The sequence below is a fragment of the Cucurbita moschata genome, unplaced genomic scaffold (assembly GCF_002738365.1).
Source record: "Cucurbita moschata cultivar Rifu unplaced genomic scaffold, Cmos_1.0 Cmo_Scf00009, whole genome shotgun sequence".
Taxonomy (NCBI): domain Eukaryota; kingdom Viridiplantae; phylum Streptophyta; class Magnoliopsida; order Cucurbitales; family Cucurbitaceae; genus Cucurbita; species Cucurbita moschata.
In genome coordinates this window covers 1566082-1591124 of record NW_019268525.1, presented here as the reverse complement: position 1 = coordinate 1591124, position 25043 = coordinate 1566082, and the positions used below count along the sequence as shown (strand labels likewise).

Genomic DNA, 25043 nt, shown 5'->3' with positions numbered 1-25043 from the left:
ATGGGCCGGGCCCGAAGAGAGGAGGACAGAGGGAGGTATAAAACGACAGCGTTTAGGGAAGCTGCAATTAGATAATAAATGAAGAAGAACATTGCGTTGTTACAGACTAGACGTTCTTTCTAAAACACTCCTTACTCATCCTTCATTATTATTATTATTATTATTATTATTATTATATTTTTACATAATTTTAATTTATTATTGTGGCTGATCTGATCCAACCAACTGCTTTCACCTGCAACTGCGAGCAAGAGTATGATTTCAATTATACGTACATACACAAAAAATCCTCTCTCCGTTGGATTTCATCTTCCTTTTACTTCACTTCTTACACAATCATTTCAACTTTTTAGCTGTGTGTGTGATTTTTGAATCCAAATACGTCTTCAAATCCCAACGCCAACTGTTCGTTTCTTGAGTTCGTGTAGGGTGGATCTGTGCGCGCTTTGAATTGAGTTTTTTTTTCTTTTAGTGCAATGATGGAGCATATTACTTTTGCAGTTTCCGAAAACAAACAATTTTTTCAATGCTGTTTGGAAAGGTGGAACTGAGTAGGTGATAATGGAGGTGTGCGGGCGAAAGGAGGAAGCCAGTAAAAAGTAAAATCGCTCGACGTTCATTCATATAAATATTATATCCACACTCGTTCTTTTTGTCTAATTTTTCGATTCTTTTATCCCGATCCAGTGGCCTACTCATCTTCATTTCTTCTTTACACTGAAATCCTGCCGCTCTACCTCACTTGTATCTTCAATTTCTGACATTTGAGAATCTATGGAGGAATCATTAGTGGTGGATGTTCTAAACGACGAACATGAGGTACACGATTTTTCGCCCTAAATTTTGTCCAAGATTCTCAAGTATTTTAACTTATTCTTGCTTTTTACTACTTTTTTCTCTCTGGATTTGTTGATTGATTTCCGTTTATGATGGAGGAATCGTTGGACGGTGGGTTATGCTGTTTTGGAGTTACCGTAGCCTTACTTGTTTGAGTATATGGTTAGATTTGATTGTGGCTCCGTGTTGACAGATGGAAGAGAGTGCTTCGGCGAAGCCACTTCTTGAGGTTTCGGTTTCATTCGGTAGGTTTGAGAACGATTTACTGTCTTGGGAGAAATGGTCGACTTTCTCTCCCAATAAGTACTTGGAAGAAGTTGAGAAGTACGCAACGCCTGGATCTGTTGCTCAGAAGAGGGCTTACTTTGAAGCTCATTACAAGAAGATAGCTGATAGGAAGTCTAAGTTACTGGAGCAGGAGATGGAAATGGAACGCAACACGACAGTGTCAAATGAACTGAACGGTGGAGAAGATCTAATGGACCACATTCAAAGGGTTGATTCTGAATCTGAGACGTCAAACCACCACGTTTCTGCTGAAGAACTTGAGCAGAACACAACATTGGTTGGTGAAGTCAGTAGTGTTTTCCAAGAAGTGGTGACGGATGATGTTGAAAGCTCACCAGATGGTGAAAAGGAAGAACCGGGTAGCAAAATGGATTGTGTTAGTTCCGAGTTAAGCAAGCAAGAAGAAGTTGTAGTGAAAGAAGTAGAAACTCCTTCTCCAGTTGAATCCCGGAGCACCAAGGAACCTCCTCAAAAGTTGGCCAATAAAATATTGGCAGCATCTAAAGTCAAACAGCAGGTTCTAAAACCGAATCAACCAAAAGAATCTAAGAAGGTAACCCTTTTATGTACATTTAAATTGTTAGGAGTTGCTAGGTTGGATTCACTGACTTCAATTTTCTCCATTTGTTTGTGCAGACCACTCCAGTAGTCAAGGAACGAAACAGTGCAAGTGTCAAGAAAAAACCAGTATCATCCACAGCCAAAGCACCCCAGATTTCCACCCCCAAATTCTCCAAGACAACATCAGGACCCACCACACCTGCAGCACGGTCAAGTGTGCTGCGGTCCTCTATAAACAAGGGAAGTAATTCGTCTCTATTAAAGAGCCGAAATCCATCTTCTGTTGAAACCAAGAAAATGGCTCCTAAATCCCTGCATATGTCCCTTAGTCTGGGAACTCCCAACTCTGATCCATCTTCTGTTACCGGAATTAGAAGATCTTTCATCATGGAGAAAATGGGGGACAAGGACATTGTGAAGCGGGCATTTAAGACATTTCAGAACAGTTTCAACCAAATGAAATTGTCTCAGGAAGAGAGGTCTTCTGCGCATAAGATGGTTAGATCCTCTTGCTATTTCAGTTGCAAATTACTCCAGAATTGCCTATCTAATTTTATTGATTAAGCAACATATGATCGATTTATTTATTATCAAGTTTATCATGGCTTGATATTGTCCTATACTCTATGCTACGGACAGGCTCCTTCAGAAGAGAAAGAAACAACAAGAATCTCTACTTCCATGGCTGCTAAAAAGGAGAATGGAGGGTATTCCTTTTATTATACTTACAACTTCTGATAACAACCGAGTTTTAGCTATACACTGCTTGCACGTATAGGCTAATCATATGGTCCATCTCTTTCCTCCATCATATTATTAGGTTATCCATTTGTTTCTTCAATTCATTAATTCCAACCCATTATTAGGCAGCTTTCTACAAATTATTTAACCTTTTGCTAAATAACATGTGAACTAGTCCTAAATTTAGTTGTTCTCTTTTTGGATGAGCAAATGATCAGATAACTATCTTCCCGGAACCAGCAGTTAGTAACTTATTTAAGCCTGGGACATTTCATCACTTCTTTTTAGCAAAGCTTCCCTCTTGTATAAAAATGACGATAACTTTCTTATATGTGATAGGTTGAACAAAGTAAGTGGTACAATGAGAGGTACAGACAGCAGAACGCCCAGCATTGCTCGATCTAAAAAATTGGAAGGAAAACCAAATGCAAAAGCGGCGGGAAGAACCAGCCTCCAATCAAAATCTAAGGTTGCCCCATCTCAGACAGTGGAGGAGAAATTAAATGCCAAAGTGGGAGGAAGAACAAATCTTCTATCGAAATCAAAGGTCAGCTGAAGTATGGTAGTTTATTTTATCTTTGTTAATTACATTATGGTATAACTCAAATTTATTGAAGTGTAAAAGGTAAAAGAACTACAAGATATCTCAAGTATTCCAGGTACTTGGAACCTCACCTCTCCCATTTCTTGAGTATTCTCACTCGAGCCTGATCCACTAAACAATTGCCTACCTTTCTCCTTCCCGATCCCTCTGTTTATAACCAACTACAATAATAAACTCCCAACTAATATACCCTCAATGCCCTAATTCTTTCCTAATAGTATTCCTATCACATTATTGTTGTATATTTGCTCGTGCAATGAATATACGCTCAAAACTGGTTAATGATTTGTGGGATTTTGATAGGAAAAAACAAAGATAACTATCAAGTAATTCGAGGTGCTTGGATCCTCTCTTTATTGTGATCGCTCAAGGCCTAAACCAACTAAATCAATGTTAACCTTCCCTTTTTAGCCTCACTCTATTGTTAACAAATTACCATAACAACTTCTCTGGACAATTAATAATTTGCCCTTAATACCTTAACGATATTTGTAACTCTATCCTAATGCAGTTACTATCAGTTTTCCTAGTTGTCCTTTTCACATATCAAATGGCCAACAATTCTGAATATCTTGCGGCCAAATATCAGAAGCTGCCTAAAGATGGGCTTGTTTTTCTTTCGTTTCCTTTACCGTTCACTTGAAGCTAAAAATAGTAGCAGAACTATTGCTTTGCTTCCTCTCTGTGTTTCTTTCAGTAGGTAACACAAATACCATTTGCTTATACAGGATGCCTCTAAGAATGGGCTTCGCTCTTAAGTTTTGTTGATTGGAAACAAACCATCAGCCACCAGGAAAATGTATTGACGATGGGAACTGAATCAGGTTGGACATTGATGAAAATTACTACGTATTCCTGAAGGGGCCCATCTCATGGACTCATTGTTTCCCCTGAAAGTAGCCGTCTTTGTCCATCCAGAATCTGTAGATTGGAGTGGGTAGGATGTATAATGAAGCAGATGATGTCATCTTTATGAGGTTTATTAGTATAGTAATATACAGAAAGGCCGGGGATGTCTCGAAGCCACCCCAATTAATAATATAACTAGGAAAAGGCATCTGTGTGTATGATGTTGAATTGTCTTAGAATTGTCTTATTCTCTTTCAGATAGCTGCAAATGATATATATATATATATATATATTATATTGTATACAATTTTAGACTAGATGGAGAACTTTTTGGAGTAGCCATGATGTTAGTCTTATTTTTTGGATCGAATAATATTCACCCATTGTAAAATCAGAGTTTCTGTAATTTACCACCAAAATAGTTGTTCAAGGATAAAATGCTCTATTATTACATCTTTGTTCCTGATTAAGAATTTTATGTACATTAGTTTAACAAGAACACAAAAAATAGATTACGGTTTATGAATAAGATTTGCTCAGAATTCATTATCTGAATCACTAGAACTCCCTCTTGACTTGTCTGACATAAAATTTGGCGGCAGGTTAGGGAAGATGGCCTTCGATCTCACCGGCGATGAACCCACATTTACTGTCGACGATCTTCTTTTCTGGAGATTTCTAGAAATTTCCACACACACCCGATCTACCATTTCTAGAAAATCCTTAACTATGATGAAGAATTGAAGCCGATTTGATTCCTTATCTCTTGAACTTCCAGCTTGATAATACTCTGTTGTCTTCATCACTAGCTCCATCACCTTCGTCTGTTCTTCTCTCACCACCTTCAGCTCACTCTCTGCTGCCTCAAGAAACCCTCTCATTTCTTTCCCAAACCCACCTCCATTGTTCCCAATTTGAGCCATGAGCTGCCGGATTTCTGCAGTTCGGTTGGTCAGAGACGTTCCGGTGTTGGCGAAGCTCTCATAGTCGATCGTTGCTGCCTTCTTTACATTAGAGAACTCAGCGCTCAGACCTCCCACCACTGGCAACCCCAACATCATGTATTCATTTACTCTGTCCTCTTTCGAAGATGAATTATCGGAAGTACTAACGCTGCTGTCGCTGGCATGGCTGGTGTTACGGCTCAAGCTCTTGTTCCTGTTTAAAACACACCTTTTCCCTTCTGCTCTGATGACTTCTTGCACCACAAAGTGAAGCAAAGTGGTTTTCCCATCAGTGCTCCTAACATCCGAGAGCTTCCGGAGAGCTGAAAGGTTGAAAGCTCTGGCATTTCCTCTTGCAGTTCCCGCATTCAGCCGATTCCCAGCTTTGAGAACTGCTTCAAGCAGCTTCAGAAACAGCCCTCGAGTTCTAAGCTCCTTGCAGGCCGATTCCAGAATTTCTAGAGATTCCTTTAGATGATGAATATCAGAGCCGAAAGTCAATCGGAAAAGCATGGCGTTGAACCGCGCAAAGGCAGATGGAACCGCTTTGAGGAGAGGGTAAAGGAAAGTTTCGGCATCAGCAAGCTTTTGGGGGTCTCCTTTGTAAGCAAGAATCTGAGAAATTTCTTCTTGTGTCAGAGTAATTCTCGTGAGTTTTTCAAGTACATCTGTTTCGAGGCCTTGGCCTTCGTTGAGCGCATCGAGGATTTCGTTGCGAGGAATGGTTAAGGACTTGACTACAATGGCTATGTTCTGTGACTTCTTGGGTTCAAGAATGAAAGTCTGCGATGGCCCTGAGTTCCGGCCAGTGGGGATTGCTGAAGAATTAGCCTCACTCCGGGGGGACTTCCGGTTGGTTGCGACGTATCCAAACAGAGCTTCCATAAGATCCCCATCAAATCTGTAGCCAAAACAAGAAATGAATCAGTACCCAAATGAATTTGCTCAAGAAACAAGAATGGTGTTTGAAAAGATGATTACTTGAAAGAACCGGCTTGCATTTTGTCCCAAACCATGGAATGATCGGCATTTGCGGTGTTCACTTTATCCCAATGCAGAGGCTTCATTTTAACCTGACCATTGTCGGCCGATGTAGAAGATTCTCCAGAGGATTTACCCTCTTTTTGAGGTGCAGGCCGTAACGGCAATTTGGAACTGCCGGCCTTGGGCGGCGGCGGTGCTGCCGGATTTGCCTTGGCCACTATTGGAGGGGGAGGTGGGGCTGCTGAATTGGTCTTGGCTGGAATGGGAGGCGGTGGCGGCGGTCTTGAATTGGTCTTGGTAGCAATGGGAGGAGGCGGCGGTGGCGGTCTTGAAACGGTCTTGGCTGGAATCGGCGGCGGTGGTGGTGGAACAGAGCTCTTATTGTTAGGAACAGCCATGAGAGATTGTGACGGAGGTACCGGAATTGCCGCTGGTTGCGGTGGTGCAGGTGATGAAAGAATTGAACTGCTCGATGGTTTTCCAACTTCCTGAACAGACTTCCCAGTAAATGGCGGAGGGTTGTTAATGTGGGACGGTGGCGGAGGTGGCGGAGGAGTAACCCGACGGGGTTCTTCATCTTCCGGTGAAATTTTAACATGAGAACTCGAAGATTTCCCTCGAAGTAAAGGAATCTCTTGAACAGGCTCCGACTTTTTGCTTCGATTTGCTTGAACATTTCCTTCTCCATCACCCCGATCAAAGCTATTCTTAGATTTCCTCCTTTCAAGTCTCTTCCAATAAATCACATCCAACCCATCCTCATCCACAATAAACCCCTTAAGATTCCCATCAACACGCGCAAATTCACTCCGAGCAACCGCCGGCTGCGACACCGGCCCCTGACCCGGTCCCGAATTCACCTCCTCTGTTTTCCGTTTTCTTCTGATCAGATATCTCTGGATTAAAAAGAAGAACACCGTGGAAATCAGAGCCATGCCCACTGCAGTGATAGCCACCGCCGTCACGATGGTCCTCGTCGACGACGACGGCGATGATGACGGCGATGGCGACGGCGGATGGACAGGTAAGAACGGTGGTGGAGGAAGAATTGGGTAGAAAGTTTCGATATTTTGAGGTGGAGTGTCTTGGCAATAAGAAACAGGGGAAACAGAGAGGAAGAGAAGTAGGAGATGAAGAGGCCATGGCTGACGGCGAAGGTGAAGCAGCATAGCCATGGCGGAATTGGGCGATGAGAAACAGAGAGAGCGGGGGAAAGGTAAAGGAAATGCAGCAAAAATATGGAGAAAGATGGAAGGTTTGAAAATGAAGGTAAAAAGACATGGTCGTGTGTGTGTGTTTTGGAGTTTGGTGGCTGACAGTTTCAATGCGAGCAGTTAGTTGAGTTGTTGTTCCTCTTCAATGTTTCCGGCCCTTCGTAAGTAAATTCCTCCAATTAATTTCTTTACAATTTAAATTTAAATAAATAAATAACTTACTAAAAAAGCTTCTATTACACAGCTGGATTCAGTTATTTAATTGAAATTGAAATTATTGTATTCCCACTTTTGAAATATGCGTTACGCGTTAATTTAACCTTTTAAAAAAAAATTAAAAAAAAAAACCATAGAAAAAGTAAAACTTAGTGGATTAATAATTGAAATGATAATGTTATAAATAAAATAATGAAATTAAGAGGGAGGGAAATTAGGGTTTGGATGGAAGGAATGATGATCCCGTCAAAGTCAAATGAATGCAGAGCCCGACCGAGTTGACGTTGACCAAATTTAATACAACTCGTTGTGAATGGACGCAATAATCATAAATTTTATAATACCATTATTATAATTAATTAATTATTTATTTATTTATTTAATGGTATTCTCAAATTATGAAGATTTTTTCTAAAAAAATTTAATTTTTTAACCGACATTTATAGAAGAAGTTGACCAAAATTGTTGCAATTTGGCATTGGTTTGTTTATAAAGTTATTTATTTATTTATTTTGGAAAATGAAGTAAAGAGAGGGAAATTGAGAAATATTGAGAGGCATTTAATTTGTTTGAGGGTGAGGGAAGATGGGTGAGGGAAGATGGGTGAGGGAAGATGGGTGAGGGTAGGAAGTAGGTCACCAACTTTGATTCTTTTATTTGGTCTTTCTCTCCATAATTTTTAATTATTCTATCAACTTGGGTTTCAATAATTTGGGCACTAATTTCCTATTTCTTTTTCTTTTAATAATAATAATAATAATAAATTTACTTAAGATGTGATTCTGCCTTTTTAGAAATATTTGAAATATTCCAAAATTTTAATTATCCAATTTTTTTAAATTGGGTTATTAATTTATTTAGATTTGGTTGAGTTTAAATAAATAAAAAAATATATGGTTAATTTTAAAAAATAATCTTTGCTTTATCATACTAATGTATATTTATAATTTTATTCAATTCTATAAATATACTTTCAAATATTTACTTTCTAATAACTCCCACAAACAAAATTTAAAATTTTGGAACTTAATTTGTAAAAATCTATATTAAAATTGTGTTAAGCAAATAGTAAAAGAATAAAATTAGCTTAAATTTAAAATTCATATTTGAGCATAATTTTAATAATAAAATTGGAGATATTTCGCTTCATTTAAAGAATAAAATTTTAAATTCCACCATCTACTTTGTCAAAAATAAATTTATAAAAACTAACAGGTTAATTTATTTAATTAGTCTATTCTCTCTTTTTTCGTATTGTATATCAAATCATTCAGTTATATGTCTACACAGACTATCGAAATCTATATCAACTGAAATGGTAATAATTGACTAAATAAAAAATGAAAAGAAACGACTATATCCATTGGTATAACCCTAAATTTAAGATAAAAGATAAGGTTTTGCAATATTGGAGGTGGGAAAGAAGCCAATTTTTGAGGGGAAAAAATGGGATGAGAGAGAAATGAAGAAAAAGTAGGGAAATGGGCAAAGGGGTCGAGGGTGAGTTGTTGACATTGATGCCTCCATGCTTCCCTTCATTGGCGTGCATACACACATTGACCGACTCCTCCATTAGCTTCAAATTGCAATGTGAAATCGCCTCAATTGTAAACGCATCCCATGATCCAACGCTTCCAAATTCTAAAACGCATTTGTTAAGGAGAAGTTGCCCTTTGTTAACCACAAGTTTCAAGGTGGTTTTGTGGGTTTTGATGGTTACAAATGCCGCGCCGTCCTTAATCAATAAAACACTACCCAAACGACAATATTTACTACCCGAGGATTTTGACCGTTATAAATGCTGCCCGCCTGCCCTAATCAACAATACACTTTGAATATAGAAAAAAGTTCTTTTTAAAAAATAAAAAAAATAAAAAAAATGGAGAAATTTTCCATAAATGAAAAGTGTGGATATAATTGCAAAGGCAATTCAGAACAGGGAAAGTGAATGGCATGATTATTAATGGGCCTTCCATAAAAAAAAAGGAAAAGCCCATTTTCGATCTGTAAAGGCAAATCCTAATATGAAATAGGCGATGGGCCACATAGTTGGCCCATCCATCTCATCTCAGGACCACACACACACCGACAACCTTTAAACCTCGACTCTCTCTTGGGTTCATGTCTCCTGACAACATAAGAATCCAATGACTTTTCCAGGCCCACAAAAATAACCAACTTTATTATTTTTTTTTTCCTTTTTTTAAATATTATAAAAATTAATCGACCTGGACTTTCTTTTTCATCAACTTGATTACCATATAACCAACCTATATTTTGTATGAAAATCTTTTTTTTTTATTCAATTAGATTTTTTGTTTGAATTTATTATAATTATTATTATTATTGTCGTTGAATTCATGCATTTTTTTCCACGCCTTAACCATAAAGAAAGTAGCAATTGAATTATATTATCTGTAATGTTTTAATTAATTGACCAATTTTATAACTCCAAAGAAAATTATCCCCAAAATGACAAAATATTCATAGATCTTTCTTTTTTTTTTTTTTTTTTTAATATATATTTATATGATTGAACTCTATGAATTGTGTACATCACGGCTCATGCCTTGTCCCCCGAAATGATCGGACAACCCCAATGCGTTGCGGTTTAGTAAATAACGGCGGTAACCAAAACACCAACACTTAACGGTGACAAAACTGGGATTTCAAACTAATAACCGTTAAAACTAACAAAGAGGAGGAAGATGTTTGGGGATGATGAGCTGATGTTCTCATTTAGAGCCGTCGTCGGATTGGGTGGACGTCGGTGAAGACGGCTCCGATGGGGACGGCGTGGATTGAACCGAATCTGACGGTGATGAAGACGATGGAGAAGAATCCGATGAAATGGACGGTGATGATGATGGTGGAGAAGAATCGGATGAAATGGACGGTGATGATGAGGCTTCATCACACGACGATTCTCGTACCGTCCTTTTGTTCATCCAATTTATTTCACTTCCGGTCTTTTCGTCCCCCACCATATATTCCCTGAGCCGTTTCACATCTGATAATTTCACCGGCTTCACTATGAAATCCTCTGCTCCTTCCTCCAAACACCTGTCTATCCTCGCCACCACGTTTTCCGACGACATAATCACCACCGGAATCTCTCGCAGAGTTGAAGATTCCTGTTCATCACTTAGGTTAACACTCCATTTCCCACTTCCCTTCTTCGAATTTCAATCAAAAGCTAGAAATTTTACCTTTATTTTCTTGAGCAATTCGTAGCCTGTCATTCCGGGCATACAGTAGTCGGTAATGATCATATCCACCTTCAAGCTCTGTTATTTTCACAAACCCATGTCCCAAAAAGTTCATAAACGAACACCCATAAGAAAAAGACTTCAAATTTACAATTCCAGGATCACTTACATCAAAACCCACTTGGGAATTCGTCTCATCTTGCAACCCAAGATATTGTAGAGCTCTGATTCCACTATCCACAGCAGTAACTGAAAGAACCCATCAAAACCCATAAGTGAATTTCCCAAGACACAATCAAAATTATAACAAGGTAGGAACTGACCTCGGCAGGCGGTGAGGCGTAGGAGCCGCTCGATTACTTTACGGTCGACGAGGCTATCATCGACGGCGAGAACATGGACTTCGGAATCAGAGGTGGGGAAGCGATCTCGAGCGTCAATTTGATCGGACCTCCGGCGGCGGGAGAAAACAGGGGTTCTAGCCATGGATTGGGAGAGGGAAATTGATGAAGGTTGAAGAGAGGAGGGGCGATGGAAGAGGGTAATATAAAGCGGTTTATGAAGTGGGAGGGTTAAAACAGAGGAGAAGACGGTATGTTTGTGTCCTTAAGAAGTCCCTATCGGGGAAATCAAATCTCTCCTTCTCTGAGAAATCCCAAATCAGCTCTTTTTAATATTTTATTTCACTTTCCTTTTGATTTTAAACTAACGTTTAAGATACGGAGGATGAGATTCTCAAATCCACTTGGGTCAGATCTCCAAATAAACGCAATCTTCCCGATATCTCCTCCTCGCCACTCGTGGTTATCGTGTACGAGATTTTAACCGAGAAGGGTTTTTTTGGTCAACATATTGGACTACGTGCACCCGCGTTGGAATCAAATCGAAGTAGGTTGATTGAGTTGACCGAGGTCAACCAAGGACGACACGACGCCGTCAAATCCCAAGGGAAGAAATGACCGAGCAGTTCCCTAACAGACCAGACACACAGCATCTGCTCTGCTCCAATCGGAGTCATTAACAAACACAAATTACTGCGGTGAAAATTTTGTTGGAATTTACATAGTCGTGGACGAGAGTTGCGGAATGTGGGACACGTGGCGACCTCATTGTTTTACATTTAACTAAAGTTAAAAAAACAAAGGAACATAAAAGTCAAAAGGGTAAATAGAGAAAAAGAGAGAGAATTTGAAGATATGGAGGAGTCCCAATGAAATCTAGTGTGGGACCCACGACATCTTAAATATTAATTAAAAAAAGAAAATTAAACAGAAAAACATTAAGAGAAGAAAAGTACTCGACTTGACTTGCCTTGCCTTCCCTTCCCTAGATTGATTTGCCTTTGGGGTTTCTCGTAGTCAGTTCAGTCTTCCCTTATTTTCTATTTCGTACCATTATTGAGATGAAGTTGAGGAAGTCCCGAACAAAACCCGCTAATGATACTATCCGATGTAGCCTGTTACGTATCGTTGCAGCCTCACGATTTTAAAACACGTCTGATAAGGAGAGGTTCAAACCTTCTTATAAATAATGATTCATTCCCCTGTCACCCAGTCTGAGATTTCACTATCCACCTCCCTTTGAGCCTAGTGTCGCTTTAGCTTGTTACATATCATTGCTGGCTTCACGATTTTAAACCCATTTGTTATGGATAATTTTTCGTATTCTTATAAAAAAATGCTTCGTTTCACTCTCCAACAGATATAGTATCTAATATTGATTGCAAGCTGTAAAATAAAATCCAAATGGGACCATATGAGTTTTATTTGTTACAAATTTTAGATGAATTTCAAATAATATATATTTGATTACGAGTAAATAAAAAATAAAATAAAATTTTCAAATTTATGAAGAATATAACTGGAAATCTCTCTAACAAGAACGAGCAGTATTTTATTTATTTGAATTGAAATTAGTTTGTAACTTGGTCGGTACATGAAAATTAGTTAAATAATTTTATAACCGAAGTAGTCATTTTTTGCGTACATTCATTTAATATTCGAAATGAATTAAAAATATTTATGAAGAAGAAAAGAAAAGAAAGTGAGTTTGTAAATTATTGGGTATATAAAGTTGTTAGATATTAAAGTGTTTAGTTGTATTATTTAAATACCTTCGTCCACTAGGAATTACCTACCGGTCGTAGATAGAGTGCTAACCTACTACTCAAGTACTCACAATTTATAGACAAACTTAAGTGTCGGTTGAGTCCCGTCGTTCATTCATTAATATTTCTAACCGCACATTTGTTTTTCCTCCTTAAATTTATGTCTTCTACTCTCTTTCGGACAAGTTCACTGTCTCAGTTAAAATATTTTTTAAACTATACAATAAATTCAACCGGTTAAATCATTATTTAGTTGTATATACTTGCTAATCTTCAAACTTTAAATTAAAATTTTACACTTCATTTAATTTATTTATAAGAACTACAAAACAATAATGAAAATTTAATGAGGGTAAAAGTTTTTATATTTACTTAAATGCAAAAGTTTAAATTAAATTAGAAGATTAGTTTGATAATTAATATCATTTTACATTATAATTAAAATCTTTCGAATTTGTATGAAAAATATACATTTTTTTTTTACATTTTTGTTTGTAGTAAATAATTAATTTTGATGCAATTGATGCGTCTGGCAAGACAAAAAGAAAGACGGCGGAACCATGTTTATTATTATTATTATTTGGAATTATATTTATTGTATGGAGCTTCCCAACGTCCCAAAAGACAATTCTATTATTTTAAACAAAATTACAAACCAACATAAAAAAGGAAAATAAAATACAAATTTTTTTTTTTTTTTATAGATATTCTTTCATTTTCCACGTAGACTGTAACGTGTTCCATTAATTTGGAATTAAAAAATATATTTATACAGATATTAGAATCTTAGATATGGCAAAGCATTTGAAGTAGAAAAACAGAACATAAATATTTGTTCACTTTGGACACGGCAAAGGCACATAGAGCATAGAACACGACACGATGATTATAATAATTACAATTCCCAGGAAAATTAAATTTAAAAAAAAAAAAAAAACATAATGGGCTTAGTCAAAATGGAATCTTGATCTAAGTTTGAGATTATGGGCCCACTCCCCATCACCAATGGCCACGTTTATTTCACATTTTATTTATTCACCGTATTTCCCTAATCATAAAATTAGCCCAATAATGTCCCCTCTTCTCATTATTTCCCCTTTGTACGGTCCTTATACAAAACAAAAAATATAATTCTTTTTAATTTAGGATAAACAGGAAATAAATATATATTCTTTATTATTTTTTTTAATATTTCTTTTATAGCAATGCCTTTCGCTCCAACTATAAGTCTAAGGGTTTTAAAGCGGTCCATATTCCACGATAATAGACATTTTTATGCTCTTTTATTATTATAATTTTCGTATAAAATGTTATTTAATTTTAAAAAAATATAAAGTTTAGAGATTAGAGCAAGATATAATATTAAAAAAAAACAATATTATTGTTTTGTTGGTTTAATAATAAAAAAAAGTGGCGCCCCAATCTTTGGAGGACTCCCATTGATTTTGTTGTTCGAAATTTTGTATTATCCAATCTGTTAGATCACGACAACACACCAATCCCATTATCTTCTTTTCTGTCTTGTCATTATAAAATCAAAATAATAATTATTTTTATTTAATTTTTTGGTGGAATTTTTATATATTATTGGTTCATTTAAATTTTAAATAAATGTTTGATTTGGTGGGATACGAATATTTTCTATGTTTATCTATGATTTTTTTTTCTAAGATCTAAAAGTTTAAATTAAATTAATTAAATACACAATATTTTTGGGACATATTTATTATATATTCACCGGCATAATATGTTATCCGAAATAGGATTATCCAATGATAACAAGTTAATATGAAAATTAAATATAAACACGATGATTAAGTCAAAGCTAAAATAATTTGGGTAAAGAAAAAGATCCGACCTTTTGAATTACAGCAAATTCACATGCTTAAAAAGCTATGCCAATTGGTACATGCTGCTTTCATCCGGTAATATTATGTCCCCCTCTACTTTATTTTATTTATTTTAAAAATATATATATTATCGTTTGCCAAAAATAATGATAATAATGATCATAATTAAGCATAGAGTTACAACTTAAAGATAAGTATGAAAAGTATATTTTATTATATATTTTTTCACATATTGCATTAATAGATTTACTCTTATTTATTTATTTATAAAATTTTGTATATTTAAAATTCCAAAAAAAATTATAGTAACATATATTTTTAATATTATATTAAAAAAAAAAAAGTAGTCTCGGTTGATTTTACTTTATAAGTTTGTTTCACATGATTTTTTTTAGCGTGAAGATTATTATTATTATTTAATTAATCAATAAAATTATAAAAATTAAAATGAAATAAAATTAACATAATTTTTATTTTTAAGTTTGGCGGTTCATTTGGAAAGTTTTTGTAGGAGAACTGCCCCAATGGACCGGTTACTTACACAGATCCGAGTTAGAATGGAAGAAGAAGGAGGCCCAAATAGGCCCAATTCCAGTGCTATCATTCGATTCGAGGCGCGAAAGAACTCATCTGGAACCGGGAAAAAATGGAGTGTGCCGGCAAGGGACGAGGAAGTCGTTGCATTGGCCCGGCGATTAGACGCTGTGGTCGCTGCGGAGCTGTTGCTTATTGTTCAGCCGATCACCAGGTTCTTTTGCTGTTTACAAACCTTTCTGAATTTTGACATATGAGTTCTGTTTTAAGCTTTAAGACGATTCATACGACATCGTAGAATTGTAGAAACTTTGATAGTTTGAAATTCACCAAAATTTGAGTGAGTTCCTCTAAGGTGTAGCTTAAAATAGTTGATAATTGGTGTTTCTCTTTGAATGTCTTTTAATTTATGTTTCAACATCTTGCGAGCACGGTGTTCTGAATCTGACAAATATAACCAGCTGCAAGGTTATTCTACTTGCCTATTGCTACTGAGGAGGATAGGAAATGCCACTGGAGCTGTAAAGTTACTTGGCGTATCCTGTCGCACCTTTTCATTTTGTAAGCCATCATCTTATTTAACAATTGTTCATAGATTAAACATTGGAATGATCATAAAGATGAATGCAAAAGGTTTGAGCAACAAATGAAGAGAATAGATGCCTTGTACGAGTTTCCTTTCACATTTTCCGAGGAGGCTGTTCAGGTATCAATATCTTCTTAGGATATTGCATCCTTTACCCTAAATATTCGGCCATAAAACTGATTTTACACTCTACTTTTGAACATAATTTGTTGAACTGCCTTTGCTGTTGTCTTTGTTAAGTTGTGTCAAAAGCAGGTGAGTAGGTGTTCATTCTTGAGCAAAAGGGACATCCACAAAGTCGGAATGTGGTTATACGAGTGTCCTTGTGGAGAAGCTGCTACATCCTATGATTACTCAAGGTCTTTATCTGCAAGTTGTTCTATTTGTCGACGGACCTTTGACATTCACCATTAATTATTTCTGCCATTTCTATTTCACTTGCAGATTAAATGATAGTTGGGTTCTACCTCGAATCTCTTGTCCATGTAGTGGTACATCTCTCTCCTAGCTCTGTTCTGTAAAGTTAAGGCCTCTAGAAATAATCAAATGAACATGCAGAACCGCTTTCACCAATTACAAAACGTTTACACAGTTGGAAGGACTATTATGATTGGAGATGCATTCCCCTTCACTCTCCTGCTGCTTTGCTTCTTCATTGGGTATGTTACAACTAGATAAGGTTGGACTCTAATCAAGTTATTCAGCTTCATAATCAATCTCACATAATATAATGAAGTTTTAACTTTGGTCCTAATATGACTTCTCAGATTTACATCTCGTTCAATATTCTAGATTCTGTTTAGTATGGATTCTAAAAAAAAAAAAAAAAAAAAAAACTTTTGTATCCAGCATCCCTATATGTGGGCTTGTCATTATCTAAAAAGTTCTTTTAGAACGAAATTTGTAAAATAATTGGTCCAAACTATTGGCATGAAATTCAAATAGATTGCCTGAAGAAATTCTGATTTCATTTAAAGATATTCATCATAGGATGAACATTTATGTGCCCTCTATCTCTCAATTCAGCCACTTACAATAAGTTATGCTATGGAAGTTGCTGGTTTGGAACCCTTGACTCCAGAATTTGGTGACACATTACGCATACACTATTTAGGTATGATTTATCTCCAAGCTTTTTTTGGACATCCGGCTCCTATTTGGATGTTTATTTTTCATTTGGATATACTAGCTATAGAATGTAACTCTGGTTATGTAACCATACTGGATATCTAATTAGATGCTTCTTTCATGCTAAGATACTGACTGCAACAAACAGACTTTTCTTATATGCATTTTTTTTTAAATCAATATTTTTCCTGTTGGTTAGTCTGATCACTGGAAGGAAATTTATTGGGTACAAATTTGTTATAGAGTTCCAAATGTTTTTGCACTGACTTAAAATAGTTCTTGATATGACTGAAGTAAAGTATACGCAACCTCTGCTGTTGGAACTTTTCGAGCGTATTTTTTACAGAACATCGTGTTCAAAGGATCAGCTTGCTGTTGTGTGAATCCATTTTTTATGTTAGTTTTCTGGTTCTCGGATGTATAACGTATCTGGAGTGATGAAAGCTGCAGACCTTATTAAACTGGGGATCTTATGTATTGCCGGACTAAACATTGGAGAACCATTCCTTTACATACTATGTATACTTTCTTCAGTGTGCCCCAATTGATCATTAGCCCATCTTTTTGTTAGAAGATAATGTACTTGCTGGGCATTTCTTTGCCAATTTCCACAGAAAGAGTGGAGACCAAGAATTGGAAATAAAAATTTAATATTGCAGTGCCAAAATATTAGCGCCTGCAAACTACTAGCGATGTATGTGGACTAAACAAACTTACTCTCGTTGAGAGGTTCTTATCCATTCAAACAAAATTATAAGTAAACGAATAACTCTCTACATTCCTTTTCTTGAAGCTCCCTTGCTCTGATAGAAATTAAGAATGATTGAAATGCATGTCCTGAGCTCCCTGGAGATTCTCTGACCCTCGCTGAAATCTCCAAGGTCATGTTATTGTTGTTGTTAGCCTTAAAACTTATTATTATGGCACTTCCATCCTATATATTGGATGGCAACACATGATAAAGTTTATTATTAGTGCTGTTTCCTTTTTGATAATTCCATTGCATGTTGGTTGTTTCCCACCTTGGCAGGACACTGGAATTTTGGAACTTTTTCTCTCTCTACACGATGATTTTGTGTATATTTTATGAATATTTTCTGCTAGTTAAAAAAAACTTTATTTAACGATGCGACTGAGTGAGACTCAAACAGACATACAGACCTACATCATGAAGTTCGATTATATCTTTCTATTAGTCTTGTTATATTTCATATTTAATTTCATTTTTTGGGCTCAATGCCATCAGGGCCTGAGAAGGAGCTCTTACAGCTCTCTGTCTTTGCTGAGTTGCTTGCACTTTTCCCCGGGGTGACAATACAAATAGAGCTTGTTGGGCCTAGAATTCCCGAAGAAATGTAAGTTGTATTTCTTGAAGACAGGATGGATTCAAATAAGTAATCTTTACCACTAGTCCTTTTCTCACATCTTTACTGTGTCTTTGGCTATTAACTATCAATTATGAAACATTATGAATTACAATATCAGAAAATCTTTTAAAACTGGCACTTGATTTTTCCTTGGTGCTTTGGGATTGCTAGGGATGGTGAGAGCATTGACCTTTCCAGTTATGCTAAATGCCTACAAATGGATTGTGTTTGCAAATATTCAAGCAAAGACGTCAACAGGGATGTATATTCTGATAAACGTCCAAGGTTGACGTTGAAGCTTTGGAGAGGGCTTTACCATGATTGTTACAAAGCCATTACCGAAGTTAGCTTCTTTCTCGAACTCCCTCCCTAAAGAAAACAAACTTCTAGTGTTTCAGTTATTTCTTTCACGCTCACTTTTCATCTTACATGATCTTCCGGCTGCTGCTCACTACTTGTTTTATCGGGACAGAATTATCATCCTCACTTAATCATTGCTCCAAATGCTGGAATTGCTGCCTATTCCAGTTGGCTACCTACTATTGTATGTTGACATTCTTGGCCAACGACCATATGATTTATTGCATGTAGTAGTTTTAGGCATATAAATTTAGACTTAGAAGTAAAACTGTATAAATTGAGCATTTTCTTATTTCTTATACTCATTATCTTACTCTACTCTTTGGATGAATGTAACAGGAACTTATTAAGAAGATAAATGTTCCAGCAATCTTTTCTGATTTCTGTGAAGAAGCTTGCCATCTTGGTGCTTCTTGTTTGAGCAGTGTGATAGGCCACCCCATTACATTCCCGGTAAGTCCACCGCTGCCCCTCTTTTAACACCAAGAGCATCACTATCAATTTGTTTTTGTTTTCACAAAACATCCAACCACCTTGCAGATTCAATTAAATCCATTCCGGCAACCAATAGCTATTGAAGACACTGCTCTGTTTCTTCCTTGCTATTCAAACTGCTTCCTGTACGGTATTTGAATCGACCAAAAGCACCAGCTTTACTCCGCCAACCTTGTTCCAAACTCAGGTCTATGTCTCTTGCGCTAGAGGATTGACTAGGTAAATCAAACGGTTGCTAGGATTTTTTAAGTTTGTCTACATTGTCAATATATCTCAAGGTTTTGCCGCCTTAGGTATTTGAGCAGCCATGTGCTGGCTGCATCATTGACCGTTTTCTAGATTGATAGTTTTTTTTTTTTTTTTTTTTCTGAAGTTCAAAGAGTAGTTGCTTACAGACTTGATCAATGATTCTGCCTCTAAAGTCTAGCGTTGTGCATCATTTCATTCGCTTATTAAAATGCTGGACTAACTAATAGTATATAATATTATTATTCGATAGCATTTCTTTAATCATTGACCCGTCTAATTGAAACTAACTTTTGGCCTTTTGGTTTCAAGAATGGCCACTGTTTGTTTGAAAGTAGACATTCATGAACATCTTTGATATCTATACTGGCTTCTATTTCTGTGATTGGGTGAATGTGATTTGAGGTATGAGAGTAGCTTGGGATTAAAGCCTTTTGTATACAGTTGATGAACAGTAGTTTGGGCAATAAAAAAAAAAAAAAAAACCATATAATACCTATTTCCAGTCCGTGGTTGACTTTCGTTTTTGTTTTAGCTTAGATTCTTAATAATTATCTCCGATATTCTTCTTCTTTTTTTCTCTTACAAAAAACACGATGTCTATTGATCAATGAAAATAAAGGGACGAACTTTAATACAGGGGCAAACATACCCTTGATTTATTCTCTACAATGGGATGATATTATCTATTTGAGCTTAAGCTCTTATGACCTTGCTTCCTCAAAAGGCCCACAGATGATCATTCCCTAATCTAATTTAGCCAATGTGGGACTTTCATTCTCCAACATATTGATTTAATCCCTCCTACCCTAATAATTGAATTTAATGCAGGCAAAATTTGAAACAAAAAATAAAAGCTTCAAAACTTGATTTAAAAATTGGATTAATTAAAGATTTAGTGGATGAAATTGTCCCTGTGGTATCCAAACTTGAAAAATATTTAATAGATTTAGGAACGCTTAAATTAGTGTTTATTTAGTCAATAAACTTTAAGAAGGGTAAAACAAATCCTTAAATTTTCCATTAAGATTGAACATTTGTATGGTGTATTTTGATTAAATATTTTTAAAGGTGAGAGAAATTAAAAATTAGGCTCCCCCAAATCTAATCTTGTTTTCTAATCTTAAAACAAGACATCTTAAATTTAGATTATAAGATATCTTAAATTTAGACTAAAAAATCAAAATTTGAAAATACCTGTAGACTGCCCACGTATTTCGCGTATACCAAATACTGTATTTCGAGTATTTCGCGCTCGCCACGTCGTTGATAAGCCCTCTCTCCCTGCCCTTGACCAACCCCTTCGTCGATCGGATCCCTCCATAGAACAGGAATTCCTCCAAATTCCTCCAAATTCCGCTCTCTCTTACCTCATTCCACATGGATTTTCATAACCAATCCTAATCCTGGTTGTTCCTTAATGCACGATTCTCCCTAGGGTTCGCTTCCCTTTTCTGTAATTACAATCCCAAATTTTGCTTCGAATTTGGTCCCGACCTGATTCCACAAGATACCAATCCCATGTCTTCTTTACGATCAACAATATGGGTATTGGTTCTTTGCGCTTTAGCGTTACGTTTCTGCGCGAATTTGGGTCGGGCTATGAACCTCCCCTTCACGGCCAACGATGTGCTTCCGGTTCTTCCTCGACAGATATCGTGGCCGGTGCTTAATAATTTCCATTCCGCCGTGGATTTGTTGCCGTCCTATGTTGGGTCTGTGACTCCCAGTAATGGAACAATTGAGTGGAAAGGGGCGTGCTTCTCCACTAACGAAGCTCGGATTGATTTTACGGAAGGCGATAGAGGCTTGGGAGGCGGTCTTCTCCGTCTTAAGGTTTGATCCTTTTGTTCTTTATGGATTGCCATGTTGTTTTTAAAGAATTTCTGGGAGTTTGGGTTGAGCTTCAAATTGTTGAATGCAATTTTCTTGCATTGGCCTTGGCACGGAGGTCGTTACCAAATACTGTTATCGTTTTGATGCTTCGGCCACGTTTTTAGTTGAATTATTAATCGAATTCTATATTCATGGGTAGAAGATTGAGTGCGTTTGTTGTTTACATTAGTGGTTTGTAGAGAGTATTCTCAAGCAAGTTTTTGGGTGGTCATCTACCATAGAATTTAGACTATTTAACGATATGTATAAGCGTGCGAACCTACATTATGACATATATTTCTTTGTTTATTCCTTTCCCCCCCATTTTATAGACATCTGCAGCACACAGCTGGACCTGTATGGATCTATATGTTTTTGCAACACCCTACAGGATTACGTGGGATTACTATTTCTCTGCACGGGAGCATACATTGAATTTTGGGTCATGGGAAGAACCTGCTGAGTTGGAATATGTATGTTTTTGTGTTCTTGTTTCGTTATCTAATGCTCTAATTTGTAGTTGCCTTGCACATTGCTAACCATGACATGACACTTGAGCAGGTAAAGCAACATGGGATTTCTGTTTTTCTTATGCCGTCTGGGATGATGGGAACAATGCTCTCTTTGGTAGATGTGTTGCCTCTGTTTTCCAATTCCGTATGGGGCGAAAATGCCAATTTAGCTTTTCTTAAAAAACATATGGGTGCTACATTTGAAAAGCGATCCCAACCTTGGCAAGCAACTATTAATCCAGATGATGTTCATTCTGGTGATTTTTTAGCAGTGTCAAAAATCCGTGGACGGTGGGGAGGCTTTGAGACATTAGAAAAGTGGGTAACAGGTGCTTTTGCTGGTCATACAGCAGTTTGCTTGAAGGATGAACAGGGTAATCTTTGGGTTGGTGAATCAGGACATGAGAATGAGAAGGTATGCAAGCTTCGTTTGGCCGTTTATATTTCAACGAATGCATATGACTATGAAAAAACAAGTTAGGGGATTAGAAATGAAGCTTGAGCTTTTAATTTAAGGGGGGAATTTTCTCATGTGTCTAATAGGGTGAAGAAATTATTGTGGTGATTCCGTGGGATGAGTGGTGGGAGTTGGCACTCAAGGACAATTCTAATCCACAAATAGCCTTGCTTCCGCTGCATCCAGAGATACGTGCAAAATTCAACACTACTGCAGCATGGGAATATGCGCGAAGAATGTCTGGGAAGCCATATGGTTATCATAACATGATTTTTAGCTGGATTGATACCGTAACCGATAACTTTCCTCCACCTCTTGATGCTCACTTGGTAGGTTTTGGTTTTCTTTTCCCCGTCATGTTTCTGTTGTAGCAAATGTGCTCATTCATGTTTCAGTGGACATGGATGAGGATATTATAGTAATGCATTTGTTGGTTATGTGTGTGTATGCATAAATATGTACATACATATCTAAGGACGATGCATGTATGAAGGACCTCTCGTGTAATTTTTCTTGCTGACAAGTTCTCATTTGCAGGTTATTTCTGTCATGTCTATGTGGACTAGATTGCAGCCAGCATATGCTGCAAACATGTGGAATGAGGCTCTAAACAAGCGGCTAGGAACTGAGGTATGTCAGCAATCTTGACAGATTAACTGTAGACAAATAAACGATCGAGAACATTTTCAGCACATCAAATTTAAAGGTAGAAAACTTTCTAGGATTGAATGCCAACCTTTTTACCCCACAAAATTTCACTATTGAAGTGAAAACTAAACATCTTTTATTACTACTATTCAAACCTTTGATACGGTAGTTAATAGTTGATTGCTCTTCCATTGGCTATTAAGAATGAGGAAAAAGGGATCTCATAGAATTTAATTCTTGTTCACAACCCACAATCAATATGAGGCACTTAAGACCACGGTGGGTTGGTGTAAAGGTCAATAAGAGTCGATCTAAATACTATAAGGGTAAAGGATTTTGAGGGAACGAGTTCTGGGAGGATTAGGCAAATGTATCAGGAGAACTGTTTGTAATTAGAGTGGCTCTATTCCCTTATTTTATGGATAGCTTGAAAGTGGCTCTATTTTGCAATATTCGAACGTTAATTATTTACTCTTAGTATGTGTTTGACATGCCTTTAAAGGCTTTTAAATTAAAGCACTTATGTATTAAGTATTTTTTTTTTCTTGAGAACAACAAATGTGGGATCGGGATTTGAACCTTCAAACTTATGCCTTAACCATTGAGATATACTACAAAAAAATTTTAAAAGTGCTTTTGATCTGTTTTTCTAGTTTTTGTACCATTTTTTACAATTGAAAGTTTTGAAACGCATTTAATTGTTAAAAAACACATTAAAAAAATCTGATAGACAATGCTAATGTTTTAGAGGAACATTAGTAATCATTTATAAACACATCAAAAGTCGCGTCAAACAGTCACATAGATGAACTGAAGGATGGGGAAAGAATACAAACGTGGGGGGTGATAGATTGACCTTCATCTCAAGCAAGTAGCAAGGTAATAGATATCTTTATTTATAGAGTTATGCTCTGACATGAAAATAAAATTTCTTAGTGGTTTAGACATTTAGTTTTTGGGACGAGGGATTCATTGCACATCCTATCTCTATCCTCAATCAAGCATAAATTATCTATAAAATTTACTATTTAAACTACCATGGAATAAATTATCCTGAATGCTACTCTGTTCAACTGCTTGAATACCCTTCATCACATTGTGGGTACCAGCTCGAAATATTTTAAAAATAGATCAGTGCATGATAGACCTTATTGAAGCTTGAGAACTTCTTTGATTAATGGTTGATGGACAAATGTTTTTCTAAAAATGCCTTAAGCAGAACACAATATTGTTCTCTAGGGTTCTCTTTGGAAATCCATATGCATGGTGATACAAAGCACAAAGGATCATGAAAATTTGACTGAAATCTGTTTTAGCTTCACATTTCTATCTGATTATTCTAGTTCTTCATTTATCATCCGAACTTTTACAAAATAATCCTCCAAATTTACCTGTTTTTCTTTTCATATTTCAGAAATGTACAGAGCATTTGTTGTCCTCTAAAGTTCTGTATGAAAGCATCTCATTCGTATATGATAACTTAGATTATGAAACTTCTTGTTTTCCTTTTAGGATTTGGACTTGCATGACATTCTAGTCGAGACTGAAAAGCGAGGAATTCCTTTTGACGTACTGCTTACAATTCCGGAACAAGATGAATGGGTCTACAGTGATGGGACATCTACAACATGTGTTGCCTTTATCCTTGCAATGTACAAGGAGGCTGGAGTATTTGGTCCTATATCCAGCTCCATTCAAGTAACAGAGTTCACTGTATGACTCAAAATTCTTGAACATGTTTCATAGTTAATGATCTTGCCTCTTCTTCCATAGCATTTTTGAACATTGAATTTGGCTGTTCTGCAGATTCGGGATGCATATATGCTAAGGATTTTTGAGGACAACCAAACAAACCTGCCAAGTTGGTGCAACAATGAAAGTGATAAGCTTCCCTTTTGCCAGATTCTTGGTGAGTACAAAATGGAACTTCCTGAGTACAATACCTTGAAACCTTACGCCAATATGAATGAAAATTGCCCCTCTCTGCCTCCTACATACGATCGTCCCATTCGATGTTAAGCCTGGCTTTGGCCTACATGTTGGCGAAGGCTATCGATTCAATTCTTTACGACGATTGTATAAACCATGGCAACTAAGTCTGAGATTGTACGTGGACGAAAAGTGTTTCAAACCTTCTTTTATCTGCAGCAGCTAGTTTCCCACTGGAGATTCTCTGTATTTGTACATAATTTTAGAAGACATGTTGTGGTATTTAAAAGACTGGGTGCTGATTCATTTCTGGTTCACACAATCTCAGAATGTTATGCCCATTCATCCAGTGAAATTTGATTGTTGCTCTTTCAAATTTGTGAATGTTCCCATCATTTGTCTTGAATGTTGCTGTATTTGGCACAGCAGCCACTTGAAACTTGCCTTGATTTTTACTTCCTTTTTCCAAGGTTCAAAACATCTTGGTTTCGTATCCAAATCG

General features: G+C 36.6%; 5 protein-coding genes across 10 annotated transcripts; 3 read left to right on the top strand and 2 right to left on the bottom strand.

The window, feature by feature from the left end:
• Positions 1-89: 89 nt before the first annotated feature.
• LOC111447298 (protein WVD2-like 7) lies at positions 90-4572 on the top strand. Of its 6 annotated transcripts, none has more exons than XM_023086379.1 (8): positions 90-253; positions 502-599; positions 688-819; positions 1031-1678; positions 1762-2184; positions 2326-2393; positions 2767-2974; positions 4483-4572. In XM_023086379.1, the coding sequence occupies exons 3-8, from the start codon at positions 775-777 to the stop codon at positions 4516-4518; spliced, it is 1428 nt and encodes a 475-aa protein (XP_022942147.1). In that variant the 5' UTR covers positions 90-253; positions 502-599; positions 688-774; the 3' UTR covers positions 4519-4572. The 6 variants fall into 6 exon arrangements, with proteins under 6 accessions (XP_022942147.1, XP_022942148.1, XP_022942146.1 ...); XM_023086380.1 differs by having other exon boundaries at positions 102-271; XM_023086378.1 differs by having other exon boundaries at positions 102-424.
• LOC111447297 (formin-like protein 4) lies at positions 4303-7134 on the bottom strand. Its single transcript, XM_023086374.1, has 2 exons — positions 5806-7134; positions 4303-5725 (listed from the first exon to the last, which is right to left on the bottom strand). The coding sequence occupies exons 1-2, from the start codon at positions 6981-6983 to the stop codon at positions 4417-4419; spliced, it is 2487 nt and encodes an 828-aa protein (XP_022942142.1). The 5' UTR covers positions 6984-7134; the 3' UTR covers positions 4303-4416.
• Positions 7135-9891: 2757 nt separating this feature from the next.
• Positions 9892-11100, bottom strand: LOC111447299 (two-component response regulator ARR5-like). The gene is made up of 4 exons (XM_023086382.1): positions 10771-11100; positions 10617-10696; positions 10448-10525; positions 9892-10372 (listed from the first exon to the last, which is right to left on the bottom strand). The coding sequence occupies exons 1-4, from the start codon at positions 10931-10933 to the stop codon at positions 9974-9976; spliced, it is 720 nt and encodes a 239-aa protein (XP_022942150.1). The 5' UTR covers positions 10934-11100; the 3' UTR covers positions 9892-9973.
• Positions 11101-15025: 3925 nt separating this feature from the next.
• LOC111446912 (zinc finger MYND domain-containing protein 15) lies at positions 15026-19352 on the top strand. The gene is made up of 11 exons (XM_023085837.1): positions 15026-15152; positions 15534-15644; positions 15765-15883; positions 15969-16015; positions 16083-16183; positions 16551-16638; positions 17899-18007; positions 18191-18362; positions 18492-18563; positions 18719-18832; positions 18920-19352. Exons 1-11 carry the CDS (start codon positions 15051-15053, stop codon positions 19010-19012), a joined length of 1128 nt encoding a protein of 375 aa, XP_022941605.1. The 5' UTR covers positions 15026-15050; the 3' UTR covers positions 19013-19352.
• Positions 19353-20406: 1054 nt separating this feature from the next.
• LOC111447597 lies at positions 20407-24936 on the top strand. Its single transcript, XM_023086846.1, has 7 exons — positions 20407-20956; positions 21328-21468; positions 21557-21922; positions 22051-22293; positions 22502-22594; positions 24125-24325; positions 24419-24936. Exons 1-7 carry the CDS (start codon positions 20642-20644, stop codon positions 24629-24631), a joined length of 1572 nt encoding a protein of 523 aa, XP_022942614.1. The 5' UTR covers positions 20407-20641; the 3' UTR covers positions 24632-24936.
• The last annotated feature ends 107 nt before the right edge of the window (positions 24937-25043 follow it).

Bases quoted from the DNA above. Each gene is read 5' to 3' on its own strand.
- LOC111447299 (XM_023086382.1), bottom strand. From the start codon at position 10,933: ATGGCTAGAACCCCTGTTTTCTCCCGCCGCCGGAGGTCCGATCAAATT. The intron at 10,697-10,770 runs GTCAGTTCCTAC...GGGTTCTTTCAG, and splicing joins ACGCCTCACCGCCTGCCGAG to TTACTGCTGTGGATAGTGGA. The intron at 10,373-10,447 runs GTAAAATTTCTA...AGTGATGAACAG, and splicing joins AATTGCTCAAGAAAATAAAG to GAATCTTCAACTCTGCGAGA.
- LOC111446912 (XM_023085837.1), top strand. From the start codon at position 15,051: ATGGAGTGTGCCGGCAAGGGACGAGGAAGTCGTTGCATTGGCCCGGCG. The intron at 15,884-15,968 runs GTCTTTATCTGC...TTTCACTTGCAG, and splicing joins ACATCCTATGATTACTCAAG to ATTAAATGATAGTTGGGTTC. The intron at 16,184-16,550 runs GTATGTTACAAC...CTCTCAATTCAG, and splicing joins CTGCTTTGCTTCTTCATTGG to CCACTTACAATAAGTTATGC.
- LOC111447597 (XM_023086846.1), top strand. From the start codon at position 20,642: ATGTCTTCTTTACGATCAACAATATGGGTATTGGTTCTTTGCGCTTTA. The intron at 20,957-21,327 runs GTTTGATCCTTT...CCCATTTTATAG, and splicing joins GCGGTCTTCTCCGTCTTAAG to ACATCTGCAGCACACAGCTG. The intron at 24,326-24,418 runs GTATGACTCAAA...GCTGTTCTGCAG, and splicing joins TTCAAGTAACAGAGTTCACT to ATTCGGGATGCATATATGCT.
- LOC111447297 (XM_023086374.1), bottom strand. From the start codon at position 6,983: ATGGCTATGCTGCTTCACCTTCGCCGTCAGCCATGGCCTCTTCATCTC. The intron at 5,726-5,805 runs GTAATCATCTTT...TTTTGGCTACAG, and splicing joins ATGCAAGCCGGTTCTTTCAA to ATTTGATGGGGATCTTATGG.
- LOC111447298 (XM_023086379.1), top strand. From the start codon at position 775: ATGGAGGAATCATTAGTGGTGGATGTTCTAAACGACGAACATGAG. The intron at 2,185-2,325 runs GTTAGATCCTCT...TGCTACGGACAG, and splicing joins GGTCTTCTGCGCATAAGATG to GCTCCTTCAGAAGAGAAAGA. The intron at 2,975-4,482 runs GTCAGCTGAAGT...ATTTGGCGGCAG, and splicing joins ATCTTCTATCGAAATCAAAG to GTTAGGGAAGATGGCCTTCG.